This window comes from Eumetopias jubatus, unplaced genomic scaffold, assembly GCF_037043125.1.
Source record: "Eumetopias jubatus isolate StellerSeaLion01/CBP00866 unplaced genomic scaffold, mEumJub1_p1.0 scaffold_12, whole genome shotgun sequence".
NCBI classification, from domain to species: domain Eukaryota; kingdom Metazoa; phylum Chordata; class Mammalia; order Carnivora; family Otariidae; genus Eumetopias; species Eumetopias jubatus.
In genome coordinates this window covers 86,300,444-86,314,251 of record NW_028274818.1, presented here as the reverse complement: position 1 = coordinate 86,314,251, position 13,808 = coordinate 86,300,444, and the positions used below count along the sequence as shown (strand labels likewise).

The 13,808-nt window shown below is 48.0% G+C and overlaps 1 protein-coding gene across 1 annotated transcript in view; it reads right to left on the bottom strand.

Moving 5' to 3' along the window:
• The window catches only part of EEF2K (eukaryotic elongation factor 2 kinase), a 60,382-nt gene continuing 46,574 nt past the window's right edge, over positions 1 to 13,808 (bottom strand). Inside the window, exons 13-18 of the mRNA XM_028090384.2 lie at positions 13,594 to 13,656; positions 12,391 to 12,525; positions 12,046 to 12,234; positions 8,508 to 8,632; positions 4,473 to 4,651; positions 1 to 3,140 (exon numbers count right to left, since the gene is read on the bottom strand). Of these exons, the coding sequence (XP_027946185.1) occupies positions 3,031 to 3,140; positions 4,473 to 4,651; positions 8,508 to 8,632; positions 12,046 to 12,234; positions 12,391 to 12,525; positions 13,594 to 13,656 (801 nt within the window). The 3' untranslated portion in view covers positions 1 to 3,030. The remainder of the gene's footprint in view (positions 3,141 to 4,472; positions 4,652 to 8,507; positions 8,633 to 12,045; positions 12,235 to 12,390; positions 12,526 to 13,593; positions 13,657 to 13,808) is intronic.

The following is a 13,808-nucleotide window of genomic DNA, read 5'->3' as shown; positions in this document are numbered from 1 at the left end:
AAGAAAGAAACCACTTTATTTGAAAAGACGATATGGAACTGAATACATATGCAAAAATAAATTGGTAACACAGGACTCTCCTTTGGGCCCCACCCAGGGTCCACCTCGTCTAGATTAAATGGTTACCTTGAGACTAGAAACAGGACTAAAGGGCACAAATCCATGCAGAGAATATGTATATTTTGTCTCCTTCCCCCCCCCCCACACACAAGTTGCGTATGCCTTTGGAAACGTGTCGATTTGTAAATCATGTCCAGTACAGCAGACAAATGTGCTGGGATGAAAGGAAATCACTAAGATAATGAGGGCACTTTATCGGGCTTGGTTCCCCCAGTTTGCATTTAATGATGAATTCCCACAATGCCTCAGGGGAGGGGAGGTGCAGGGATATTCAGATGCCCTGGGGTTGGGATTTTTTTTTTTTCATTCTTACATCCTTTATGGATGTAAGTCTGCTTTAAAAAAAAAAAAAGAAAAGGAAACAACAAAACAATAGCAAACCTGAAAGGGACATGACACTCTAGTCTAATTTTAAATTTTATCCCTGGGATCCTCTAAATAACAGCAGCTTTCAAATCCTAGCGGCAGCTAGCTGCTAACCTGCACGGTCACTGTGAGAGTCTGCCTTTCAAAACCTTGGTTTCTCCATCTATGTCAGAAGGTACGGGACTATATCCCAGACTCTGCTGATCTCTTGGACCTCCACCTGCTACTTGCCCTTGAAGATGGTCTCTGATGTCTTCCCAATTGGGCTGGAATGTCCTGGGGTTCTTTGTCTTTTGTTTTTGCATGCCCAGAATCTGTGAAAAAAAAGATGCTCTAACCAGCTTTAGCAGGCACAAAACTAGGTTTTGAAGGTAGCATAAGCTCTCCTACTGGCTCAGAAAGATCTCAGCATCTTGCAGATTATTTGACTTTCACTGGTCCTCAATAAGCATTTGCTTAGCTCTCTATCCAAGCCATCACAGCCCCCTGGAAGAGAAGCTGGCTGAGTTAAGGCCATGGAGGTGGGTGGGTTGGAACTGGAGGACTGACATTGCCAGTCAATTCAGACAACAAATCATTAAGTGGCTGGAAGACTGAGAGCCACAGATCAGGTGCTGTGACTAGGGTTGGCTCTCCATTTGCTCACACATTTTTCGAGTGCTCACTCTGCTAAGGCACTGTGTTTTTGAGCACTGAAAGCTGAAAAACTGAGATAGCTTTTGCCTTCAGGACATACTGTAGAAACCCTTACTCAAGAATTAAGAGTCTGTAAGCTACTGCCTAGGCAGGCTGTTTTTGTAAATAAAGTTTTATTGGAACATCAGCCAAGCTCATTCATTTAAGTACGGTTCCTGGGTGTTTCTTCACTACAACAGCAGGGCTGAGTAGTTACAACAGAGACCCCAGGACCTACAAAGCCTACAATATTTGCTATCTGGCCCTTTACTGGAGGTAAGAGATAAGTCACAATCAAGCTGCTTCTCGAGTACATTAACCATATGCAATTTAACTATATGCACTGCTTTAAAACACACAAACAAAAAACCTAATGCAAGCCAACTTCTTGACTGGGTAAAGGATTTTTTCTAAGGGTAATTCTGAGCCCGCTTGATTTTTTCCCCTAGTGCACACTCTGAACTTTGGAACCAAAGGTTCAAATGCTGGCACAGGTTCACAATTCCACAGCACTTAACAGTAATGTGTTGAAAGAGCTGTTATAATGGACAGATAAGAATGGTTTGTATGTCACATTCTGCTTTTGTTTTGTTTTGTTTTGATTTTTAAACACAGAAAGGCTGCTTTAGCACTTGGGCTTGATCAAAGCAGTGTTTTCTTTGCCTTGACACACCAGGTGAAATCATACTGATATTAAATCTTATTCCTTTTAAAGGGAAAGCTCATTAAATACAGAGCCACAGCCTGGCCCTAGGGAAACTACTGGAATTAATGAGTGCTTATAGTCCTTGCCCTCTCATCCTCAAACATCTTAGATAAATCTCAAGGGGCTGCTGCTGAAATGGTACTGCTGCAATTTACAAGAAAAGCAGCCCAGCTTCAAGCAGCAAATGGCAAGGACAGGGAGTGGGGAACAGAGCCTACATACGAAGGTCAGATCCTAAGAAAACACAGAGGGACACTGTACAAAGATACTTCAGTTACACTGTGGATGCTGCCACTGAGATGTGAAGTATATGTCGGCTTGGAGGAAAGGCTCCAAATCCAAATTGCTGTTCTTACATGTAAAAGGTTTGAGGCGCACCCACTTCCACACTAGCTGATGGAGAAGTTAGAGGTAGTAAATGTGTGTATACAAAAAAATTAAACCTGTTTTATAAAGCCCACTGTAGAAAGCATGCTAAAAAAAACGGAATTTGGCTGTATTTCAGAAAATCAGTTGCATTCGGGAAGGAAATTAAACTACAAGATTAGCAAACGGTCGGTGTGCAGGCCTTTGCCAACAGCGGAAAGGGGCCTGGGTACCCTGCAATCTCACATCTACAGAAGGATGCCATCATGCTTCCAAATGCTCTGAAAAGTAAGGCTTTGCACTAAGTCATGATAATACACATCCCATAGAAAGCTAATGTGCAACTCTACCTTCCTCATCACAACTCAGGAAACAAGTTCTGTGGGCCTGAGATTTCATTTCAGTACAGCCTGAAAAAGCTGGTGAGCCAAGCCCAAAGCCCTATTTTTTTATCCATAGCAGAGAAGCACGTTCTTAGATCTCATGACCAAAAAAAAAAAAAAAAAAAAAAAAAGCTCAAAATGATATGTTGGTTCACTGGGCTGCTTTTTCAATCCCCACTCCCCAAGATGCTGCCCTAAGGGACAGCTGTAGCGTCTTCGTCAATAGCAAAGACATTTTCAAGAGTCAAAAAGCGAAATACAAAAGTTGATGTACAACACACTAAAAATACTTGCCCTTCCCCGCCAAAAAAAAAAACCCTAAATAAGTCAGTAAGTCTTCTTCCCACCCCCACCCCCGCCCCCATGTCTTAGCCCTTTTGCTTGGGACTGGCCGGCAGCGATTTTCCTGGCAAGCTACTCCTCCATCTGCGCCCAGGCCTCCTCCGCCTTCTGGTAGTACTGGTTGGCCAGCCGGCCCTTCATGGCTTCCATCGCTGCCTCGGCTGCCTGTGTGTACAAGTCACCTGAAGAAGAGCAAAGTGGGGCACAGAGAGGTGAACCACCTGTTGTTTTGCCAGCCCCGTGTCCCCCGACCCTTCCCTGGGAACAGCACACTAAGATTCCTTTAAAGACCCAAACTACTCCTTATCCCCTCACCCTGCGAGGAACCTGGGTGGGCACCTGATTCAAGCTTGGCCAATCAAAGCACCCTTCCCATTCGCACCAGGCCTTAGGAATTCCACTGATAGCCAATCAGACATCCAGACTTAAGCACAGCCAATCAGAGTAAGCCACCTCCATGAGCTCAGTGATTAGCTTAGTGGTGGGCGGGGGATTCCATTTGAGCCAATGAGAATCAGACTGAGGATTTTTACAAGACTCATTGAGGGGAAAGTATGAAAGAGGAAGAAATAAAGATTATAAACAGCCTCGTGTCAGTTCTGGAGAGGTTTTGCTTCCAAGAAAATCTGTGCAACGTGTACAAAAACACTTGGTTTTCAGAGTTTTTTTGGACTTAGAAATTTCAAATAAGGGATTATAGAATTGTATTATTATTTGCTTAGGTTTTTTTTTTTATATACCACCTTTAAAAAATTTTTTTAAACTTTTAAATTTAGGCCTGTCCTACAAAATCAGGAGTAACAAAAAATATGTGTGTGTGTGTGTGTGTGTGTGTGTGTGTGTGTGTGTGTGTATAAAACGTGCAGATCAACTGATGAATGGATAAACAAAATGTGGTATATCTATATGATGGAATATCATTTGGTAATAAAAAGGAATGATGCACTGATACCCATTACAACATGGGTGAACCCTGAAAACATGACACTAAGTGAAAGAAGCCAGATACAAAAGGCCACATATTGTATGATTCCATTTATATGAAACATCTAGAACAAGAAAATCCATACAGACAGGCAGTAGGTTGGTGGTTGCCAGGGTTAGAAAGAAGGGGAGAGGGGGAGTCACCGCTAACAGGTGATGGAAATGTTCTGAAATTAGATAGTGGGGATGGCTGCACAACATGATGAATACACTAAAAGCCACTGAACCATACACTTAAAAATGGTGACTTTTATGGAGTGAAAACGTCAGTTCAATTTTTAAAACTGCTGAAATACCAAACTCCTAACATGTAACCATTAAGATAAAAATGTTCATCTGCATATCAGCTCCATAAAGCTCCCTCCTAAGCCAGCACCATGTGGGCACACAGAGCCAGGAGGAATCTTTCTCCTCTCCAATGAAAGAAGAGACTCCAACTTGCGTCTTGCTGTAATTCCCTCTGAGACAGGAATTCTGTCCCTCCCGGCCCAGCCCTGCCCGCCCCCAGGGGCAGGTCAGTCAGGCCCTACCTGATCTCTGCGGGTCCTTCTCTAGCCCGCAGCCGCCGGTGAACAGCATCTCAGCCTCCCTGGCCAGCAGCGTGTACCGAGGCTCATCTTGCATCCCATCATACTCACCGCCCTCGTCACAGTCTGTCGTCTCCAAGGCTGTGCTGTACCAGTGCAGAGCCTCTGGCCAGTCTTGGGACCTTCCAGGACATACAAAAGACAAGTTAGAGGTTTCCCTGGCAACAGGCAGGAGGGCGGAGGCCCGTGAGCAGGACGGACAAGTCAGGGATCCCAGGGGGGCCACCACCTATGATTCACGACCCATAGTACCCAATGCTACCATATCTAAGGGGTGCCATTCACACTGTAGATTTATATATTAAGATAGCAGTCAAGTAGCTTTCCCTAGCAAGATTGGTATAGTACACAATTTTCCAACAGATGATGTAGAGTATCTTGAGGAAGGGGGCATTTTTTTTAGTTTGTACAAAATCACTCTATGGGCTAGCATTAGCAGTAGCTGGGACACCAGCCAATCCGCCCTATGACTAAGCAGGAGAAGAGGTGGGTGGGGGAACCCTTTGCCAAGGCCTCTAGAACCATCCAAGCTAACAGCAGTCACTCAGCCCCATCTTCTGCTCTGCCTGTGCTGGCCAGCTCTGTCTCTCCTTCGAGCACAACATAGAGCTCTCCCCAGAACAGCGGGCTTCTCTCTCGGGCTCTGCCCCTCTACCCTCAACTCTTTTTCCCTACTATAGCACACGAACGGCCAAGCCCCCAAGGGCAGACCAGGTTCCATTGACATCTGAACAACATGAAATAAGAGCAAACAGGGCAGCGGGCTCTTTTTCTTGGAGTGTGCTAACTAAGCATGTGAGTACCTATTTATAGCACATCAGGAAAGAGAGATGCAGATAAGAAAGTCTATGGGCGAAATGTTCCAGGAGCCACAGCTCCAATGACTTGCTGGCCTCTCCTCTGAGGCCCTACCTGAGCTGGTTCCACCTGTCTTCGCTCCCATTAACCTCCCTCCATGCCAGACTGGCTGGGCCCCCTTCTCTACCCTGAACATGCCAGACCCTGTCTGCCCCTTGGCCTTTGCACCTGCTGCTCCCTCCGCTTGGAGCATTCACTCTTTGTCTTTCCATACCTGACTCCTCATCCCCCCAACCTCAGCTCATATGTCACCTCTTCAGAGGCACCACTCCCAAACACCCCATTTCCTACAATCGCCTCAATCTATAATTCTCCTGTTTACTTATTCACTTGTTTATCATGGTTTCCCCTGGCTAGGACGTAATCTCCAAGAAGGCTGGAACTTTGCTTTGTCCACTGCTGCATTCCCAGGGCCTGGCAAATAGCTCAGCCTCCCTCAATGTCTGCTGAAGGAATAAACGTAAACACGTGGCTGGCTGGCATGGGGTTCAGGAGATAACACTGATTCCATTTTATTTCATAGAAAGGGCAAATCATTTGAAAATTATCGGTGACATACCCAACAAACTAGGGTTTTAACGGTGGACTGGAAGCCGCTATACTACGTGATCTCACTCTTTTCAGCTTTGACCCTCCCCGGTCTAGAAGGGCAAAGCAGAAGTGCCCCAAACGCATTACACGGGAAAGAGGAGAAAGGGCCTAATCTCTCCCTGCCCACCCCCACCCGACTCTACACCCAGTGGTCAGGGTGCCCACCCTGCCTCGGAATTTCCAATGACTTTTCCTTCCCGTGTTAAGTGGTAACTTCTGAGAAGGCTGAAACCACATAAATGCAAATTTGGGCCTACATAGGGCCCTGCCTTACCCAGAGCTGGCCCTTAATTAACGCGCCCTGAATGGAAGAGGCTGGAACTGCTTGGAATGAGGAAGAAGAATAAGAAAATGACTATAGTGGAAGCTATAAAAGAAAATTGTGATAGATTTAACTACACGAATATTAAAAAACCAGTTGCCCCAAACCCAGTAACAATGGTCATCGAGTGGAGTATGTACCTCCCCTCCCCCACAGTGATCACAGCCATCCCTGAAAAATAGTTTTTTTTTTTTTTTTTTTTTTTAAAGAGAAGCATATGCCTTAATATTAAAAAATTCTTAACAGGGTGCCTGGGTGGCTCAGTTGGTTAAGCGTCTGCCCTGGGCTCGGGTCATGATCTCAGGGTCCTGGGATCGAGCCCCGCATCGGGCTCTCTGCTCAGCGGGGAGTCTGCTTCTCCCCCTGCTTGTGCTCTGTCTCAAATAAATAAATAAATAAAATCTAAAAAAAATTTTTTAACAAATCAAAACCAAAACAAAACACTATCATCTCGAATAAAACGTAAACAAAAGGCATGAGGAGAAAACACACAGAGCAAAGGCTTCCTAAGGACCTTGGAGACAAATCTTCAGTGCCCAGCTCCAGCATGCCGGGCTCCCCCACTGCAATCAATGGGAGCCATACATGTTGGCATTTGACCTGACATAATAGTCTCATGCCTTTTTTGTTCACCTCCTCTCCACGCCAGTATAGCTGAGTCCACTGAGAAGCAGGCTGGTGCATAGTACACTGGAGGAGAGGGGAGAAGACCCGGGATTTGGCCCCGTCGCTTGCTAGCTATCTGACCACAGGCAAGTCCCTTCACTTCTCAGAACAAGTTGAGTCACCCATATATACTGGGGCTAAAAAGACCTGCCCTATCTGTGGCAGAGAGAAGCGCTGGTTCATTCATTCATCTAGTAAGCCAGGCCCCACAATAAGCGCTGGGATTACAGAGATGCAGGAGACCCGGCTCTTGCTCTCAGTGAGATAAAATCACAGATATGTGAAGGTACAGTCCAAATTGAAGGGGGCATTATTGTCATATAGTAGATATCTGGTCAGTTTTTGGGCTGCGTGATATGTAGTACAGGAAGGATGTCACATAGCGAGACATTTTAGACACTGAGAGCTGGATATGACACAGTGACAGTCCTTACATTCCCTAAACCCGGGGGTGGGGTGGGGGAGATGAGACCTTGACCCAAAGAGGCGGGAAGTTCCAGGCTGCTCCAACCCTGTAGGTGTGGACAATGAACATGCCCACCCTGCTCCTGTCCATAAAGCCATGGGTTCCTGAGGACAGGAGGGGTAGCTGGGACCCAGTGGGAGCCACAGGCCTGAGCAATGGGTCCCATGACCAGTTCAATTCCCGCAAATGATCTCCGCTGTTGGGACCTCTGGGACTTCCCACTGGCTAAGCCAAGGAGATGAGGTGAAGCTGGGCCACCCTCTCTTCCTCCCCCTGCAGAAACCAGTCCTGGCCCCTCAGCCTAAGGGGACAGCTAGAAAAGTGCCTGCACCTGAGGAGTCATAGCCTCCAGGAGACTCAGAACCATGCTGGAACTCACACCAGGCCTGAATCACCGCTGGAGCTCACTTCACTCCCTCCTCTCCCTCTCAGAAGTGAAAAATAATAAAAATAAAAGTAGAGGGGTGCCTGCGTGGCTCAGTCAGTTAAGCAACCGACTCTTGATTTCGGCTCAGGCCACAATCTTAGGGTCATGGGATCAAGCCCTGCGTTGGGCTCCACACTCAGCAGGGAGTCTGAGATTCTCTCTCTCCCTCTCCTTCTGCCCCTCCCCCCAAAATAAATAAATAAATAAATAAATAAATAAATAAATAAAATAAAATAAGTAAAAGTTTCTTTAAAAAATAATAAATAAAAATAAAAGTAGAAAGAGGAAACTAAAATTACCCTTAATCCTACCCTCTAGGGACAACCACTCTGGATCAAAAGCAAATCTTTGCACATAATGGCTAAGAGGTCCGTCATTTATCTCACACTGAATCTGCCAAGCACAGTGAGAATTACAGGCATCCATCTCAATTAACCCTCACACAACCACCCTGGTATACAAGTTCTTTAATTATTCCCATTTCGCACTGTGAAGAGACTGAGATCAGGGAGGTGAATTATCTTGTCCACAGTAGGAGACTGGGACTGGGGGAGCCGAGCCCGGAACCCGGGTCTGTGTTGATACTGAGGGGAAACCCCACCTGCAGCCCAAGATCCCACAGCTCTACCTGAGCGACAACCACAGTACCTGTCTGGGCTGAGGTTCTGGCCCGTGTCAAAAGCCCGAGCCACCAGGATCATGGACTGTCTGTCGCCAGCTTCAGCTGCCTTCAGTAAGTATTTGAATCCTTTGGTTTTATTCTCTTCTGTCTCCTGTCAATACAAACCAAAGAGGGGGAGAGAGACAGAGATGAGGCAGGGAGGAATGGAAGCTTAGCCCACTCTTTTTTTTTTTTTTTCTAAGATTTTATTTACTTGAGAGAGAGAACACACAGAGAGAAAGGGGGAGAAGCAGGTTCCCCACTGGGCAGGAAGCCCAATGTGGAACTCGATCCCAGGACCCCGAGATCATGACCTGAGCCGAGGGCAGACGCTTAACCGACTGAGCCACCCGGGCATCCCCAGCTTAGCCCACTCTTGCTCACTATACCCCATCTGCTCTGATTCCTCCAGAAAGCCACATCATCTCCTGTCTCCAGTAGGGCTCCCCACTTCCATTATTTAAAAAGTTCTTATTTTTATTTTTTAATTTAAAAAGTTTTTAACAGCTTTATGGAGATATAATTTACATACTGTACAATTCATCCATTTAAACCCACAATTCAGTGAGTTTTAGTATATTCACAGAATGTGCAACTATCACCATTACCAATTTCAGAATATTTTCATCAGCCCAAGAAGAAACCAAAACACCATACCCCTCCACCGTCACCTCCCAAATGCCCCATCCCACCCAGCCCTAAGTAACCACTAGCCTACTTTCTGTCTCTAGAAATTTCTCTATTCTGGACACTTTGTATAAATGCAATCATATATTACCTGGTCTACTGTAACTAGCTTCTTTAACTTAGCATAAAGGTTTTAATGTATCAGTGCTTTGTTAATTTTATGGCCAAATAACAGTCCATTGTATGGATATACCACATTTGATTCATCAGTTGGTGGATGTCTGGATTGTTTCCACTTTTTGGCTATTGTGAATAATGCTGCTATGAACATCTGTTACAAGTTTTCATGCAGTTGTGTTTATTTTCTCTTTTCCTTTTTTTTTTTAAGATTTTATTTATTTAATTGACAGAGAGAGAGAGAGAGAGAGAGACAGCATGAGAGGGAACACAAGCAGGGGGAGTGGGAGAGGGAGAAGCAGGCTTCCGGCCGAGCAGGGACCCTGATACGGGGCTCGATCCCAGGCCCCTGGGATCATGACCTGAGCCGAAGGCAGACGCTTAACCAACTGAGCCACCCAGGTACCTGTGTGTTTATATTCTCTTGGGCAGATACCAGGAGTAGAATTGCTGGGTCATATGTAACTCTATGCCTAGACGTTGGAGGTGCTGCCCAACTGTTTCCCACCGTGGCCGTACCATCTTACATTCCCACCAACACTGCCCATTCCTACCTGCTCCATGCTGCTCCCCCAAGATCCTTTCCATCGAAGAAGCCATAGAGACGCTTTTCAAGACCAAGTCAGGTCACAGTACTCTATCAAAAGCAGCTCTATGGCTTCTTACCTCACTTAGAGACAAATCCCAAACCCTCGTATCAGCCCACGAGGCCCTTCTCAACCTTTGGGCTTCCAGAAGACTACCAGCTGTCCCTATATCCATTCTCCTCTGCCATATTTTTGCCAGCACATGGCTGACCAGCTAAAGACTACATTTCTCAGCCTCCCCTGTAGCCAGAACCTGTATCGTAACACGAGAGTTCTATCCAGCCCCTCTGTCACACTCCGTCATATTTTTTCCCCAGCATATTAGAACAATGCCCGGCACAGGAAGTGCTCAATAAAGGCTAGTTATTTTTAATTCTGTTGGAAAGATTCTTATTTGTTAATTACGGTCTGTACTACAACCTTCCCCACCCGAAAAGTTTGCTCCATGAGAGCAGGAACCTACGACAGTGCCAAGTGTAGGAGACTGAGACTCTCAAAAACATGTACCAGGGGCGCCTGGCTGGCTCAGTCTTTTAAGCGTCTGCTCAGGTCATGATCCCAGGGTCCTGGGATCGAGCCCCACATCGGGCTCCCCATTTGGCAGGAAGCCTGCTTCTCCCTCTCCCACTCCCCCTGCTAGTGTTCCCTCTCTCACTGTGTCTCTGTCAAATAAATAAATAAAATCTTAAAAAAAAAAGAAAAAACCATGTGCCGAATAAATGAATGTCTTAGCAAAAAGAAGGAGGCATTGGAGAAAGTGGGTGATGGGCTTTCTAGAGCGCACAGTGGCTTCTAGGGCGCATGCCCATTGTTTTACTTGCTAAGCTATAAGCCTGCTGGGACACAGCTCACTTCCTTCCTGCCTGCCCTTTCCTAACCGCAAAGCTCTGTCCAACCCCACTCCTGCTAGGGGAAGCTGCCAGAGTCCATCCTCCAGAGAAAGGCCTTCGGGATGCCTACAGATGGGGAAACTGAAATGGCTTCTCAATCCCTTTACAAGGTTGCCAGGGTGTGGTATGTGTAAACAGCCTGAGGTCACAAAGAGACTTCCCCCCAGTCCTGGCCGCTCACCACTCATTCTGGGCTCTGAGATTACTCAGGCCTCAGATCTTTCTGAGCATCCTCTCTGTGCCAGGCTTGGAGGCGGATGCTGGGGGAACAGGCCAAAGGCAGCTTTATATTGGAGCTGGCTCTCCAGTCTCGTGCCAGCCTATTGTGAAGTTATCGAGAATTTTTTTTCTTAAAGATTTTATTTATTGTTTTAGAAAGGGAGAGCAGGGGAGGGGCAGCGGGAGAGGGAGAGAATCTTAAGCGCTCCATCAACAAGCCTGAGATTGTGACCTGAGCTGAAATCAAGGCTTAACCACTTAATCAGATGCATAACCAACTGAGCCACCCAGGCGCCCCTTAAAGATTTTAAGTAATCTCTACACCCACCATGGGGCTCAAACTGGCAACCCAAGATCAAGAGTCGCCTGCTCCACCAACTGAGCCCGGCGCCCCTCTACAGATCAGAGTTTGATTTTCTTTTTGGTGAAAACAAAGGGTTTGGGAAAATATTGATAATGCAGATTAAACTTTCTGTAATCATGACACGGTGACTGGCACAGGAAATCGAAGACACATTTCTCAGTATTTAAAACTATTACCTGATGCAGCAAAGTTGTTCATGTCTGACCGTCCTGTCACCTCTGCTCACAGCTCACCTCCCGCACTCTGCCTGGCTGACTCCCACTCAGCTTTTAGGTCTAACTCAGAGGTCTTATTCATCTGTTCTGTAAATGTACATGGAGTATGTACTGTGTGTCGGGCTTTGTTCTCACTACCGGGGACCCAGCTGGAACCTGCTATCAGGAAGCCTCCACTGACCCTGTGACACCCACTCGGGGCCCTTCCCCACCTGCTTCCCCCAGTATCTTCTGCTTCTCCCATCACACCGTGTTGTAATTGCCTGGAAACTGTCACCTTGTACTCATTCCTCAGGGGCAGAGCCCAATGCCACCAGTTTCAGCTAACCAGCAAGTGCCTAGCCCCAAACTGGTGCTCAGGAAGTTTCTGGGGCATGCACAAACCTGCAGGACGGGGAGGATGATGACTGAACCCCCGTCGTGGCTGGGTCCCCGCCACCCCTCACCTTCAGAAAGATGTCGGCCAGGATGTGGTGGGGCAGCTGTGAGCACATGAGCCCCAGGCCCACGATGGCCTCCAGCTCGCCCAGGTCAGCTGCGTGCTCCAGGTGGAAGACAGCTGACTCGCGGTCCCACTCCTCGTCCTTCTCGCAGAAGCGCCCGCCCTCGTGGTAGCGCACCATGGCCAGATGCACCTGCCACACAGACCTGGGTGTTGGCCGGGCTGTCTGGGCAGCTGTACCCCCCGGGCCTCCCAGCCAGCCTGCAGGAGGAAGCAATTAGCGGAGCAGAAGTGTGGGCCAGGCTCTGGGTCAGTGGCAAGAGGGCTCTGAGACGGGCATCGCTGGTACCTTCCCCAGGATGGACTTCCCAATTTTCTTCTCAAGGTCCAGAGCATTAAGCCTTTGCACTTCCAGGGCCACGGCGGAAGGTCTCGGCAGGTGGAGGCGGGAGGGGTTGAGGAGATTCCATTTCTCTACGCAGACCTGCAGGAGAGAACGGGGCCCGGTTTACCGGCCAGGCAATGAGGGGCGGGGGCGCAGGTGCCATCACCAGCTGTCGGCCGCTCCTATTGCACAAGCCTGGCTGGCAAGCGGCAGGGAGCAAACCCTTAAGGTGTCAAATCTTCTTGGACAAACACGGCTCCATTTCTAACCCCTCAAATCCTGCCACTTTGTGGGCGCTGAGGGAATATCATAGCACAAAGGCCAGCAGACGTACTGTGGCAGTTCAAAGTGTTTCTCTCTCATTTATCGAGCAGGCTTTGGTTGGGGAGGTTGGACCCTAAGCTGCCCCCTTGGCCTGTGACCCATACAAAGCACCAGAAAAGTCTGACTTCAGACCCTGCAGCAAATCCACTCCGCTTGCCTCTGTGCATCAACAGGATGCTTTGGGGAATGGGTTTTGAAAACACAACATGTTCCCAGCTAAAGACACTCTCTTCCAAAGGTCCTTGCAGGACAGAGCCAGGTAGCTGCGTGTCCATGTGTGCTAAACATCCTGCCGCGTACACGGCATCCCCCATGACAAAGACGGTCCCGGCCCAGAATGTCAGCGGCACCATGGTTGAAGCACCCTGCTCCACACCACGCTGAGACCTCGTCCCATGCGGTAAATAAATAGTGCGTGGTGTAGATGATCTGCATAGAAACACTTGCCGGCGAACCTGGGGAAAGCTGCTTAAGATCTCAGTTTTCTCATACACAAAATGGGGATGAATAATGTTAGCCTGTCTCACTAGGTGGCTGCAACAAGTTAACTAATGCTATGAGGTTATGTGGGCATTACTTTGACATGTGAGCTGTGGTCCTTATAACCTGCCCCTCCAGGATGGGCTCTCCTGCTCTTCTCTGTTCCTCTCCACAGATGCCCCAGGGCCCCGCCCAAGCCAGAGGATCGAAAAGTATTTGCCAAGAGGATTGGCTCCTTTGCAAAATCTTCCTTTAGCTGGTGTGGGAGGCGCCTGGGCAGGCAGCAGTGACAGCAGAGAGGAGCTGCGGAGGCTGGAGAAGGCAAGCACACAGCCATGACAAGGATGCCTCGGGGCACATTACCCGTCCGGAGCTGCCCAGGCTGTCTTCGTCTGACTCGTACCTCCGGTTACCGTTTGAGTGGCCCTGAGGGAGGAGGACAGGATGAGCCACAGAGCGGCTCTCCCTCCCAAGAACCGGTCCCCACCTCCCCTCCAGGGGAAACCTCTTAGGGGACAGGCCCAGCCCCCCTCCCCGCCCCCCCCACCAGGGACCCTCCTCCTGAGGGACAGGACTGT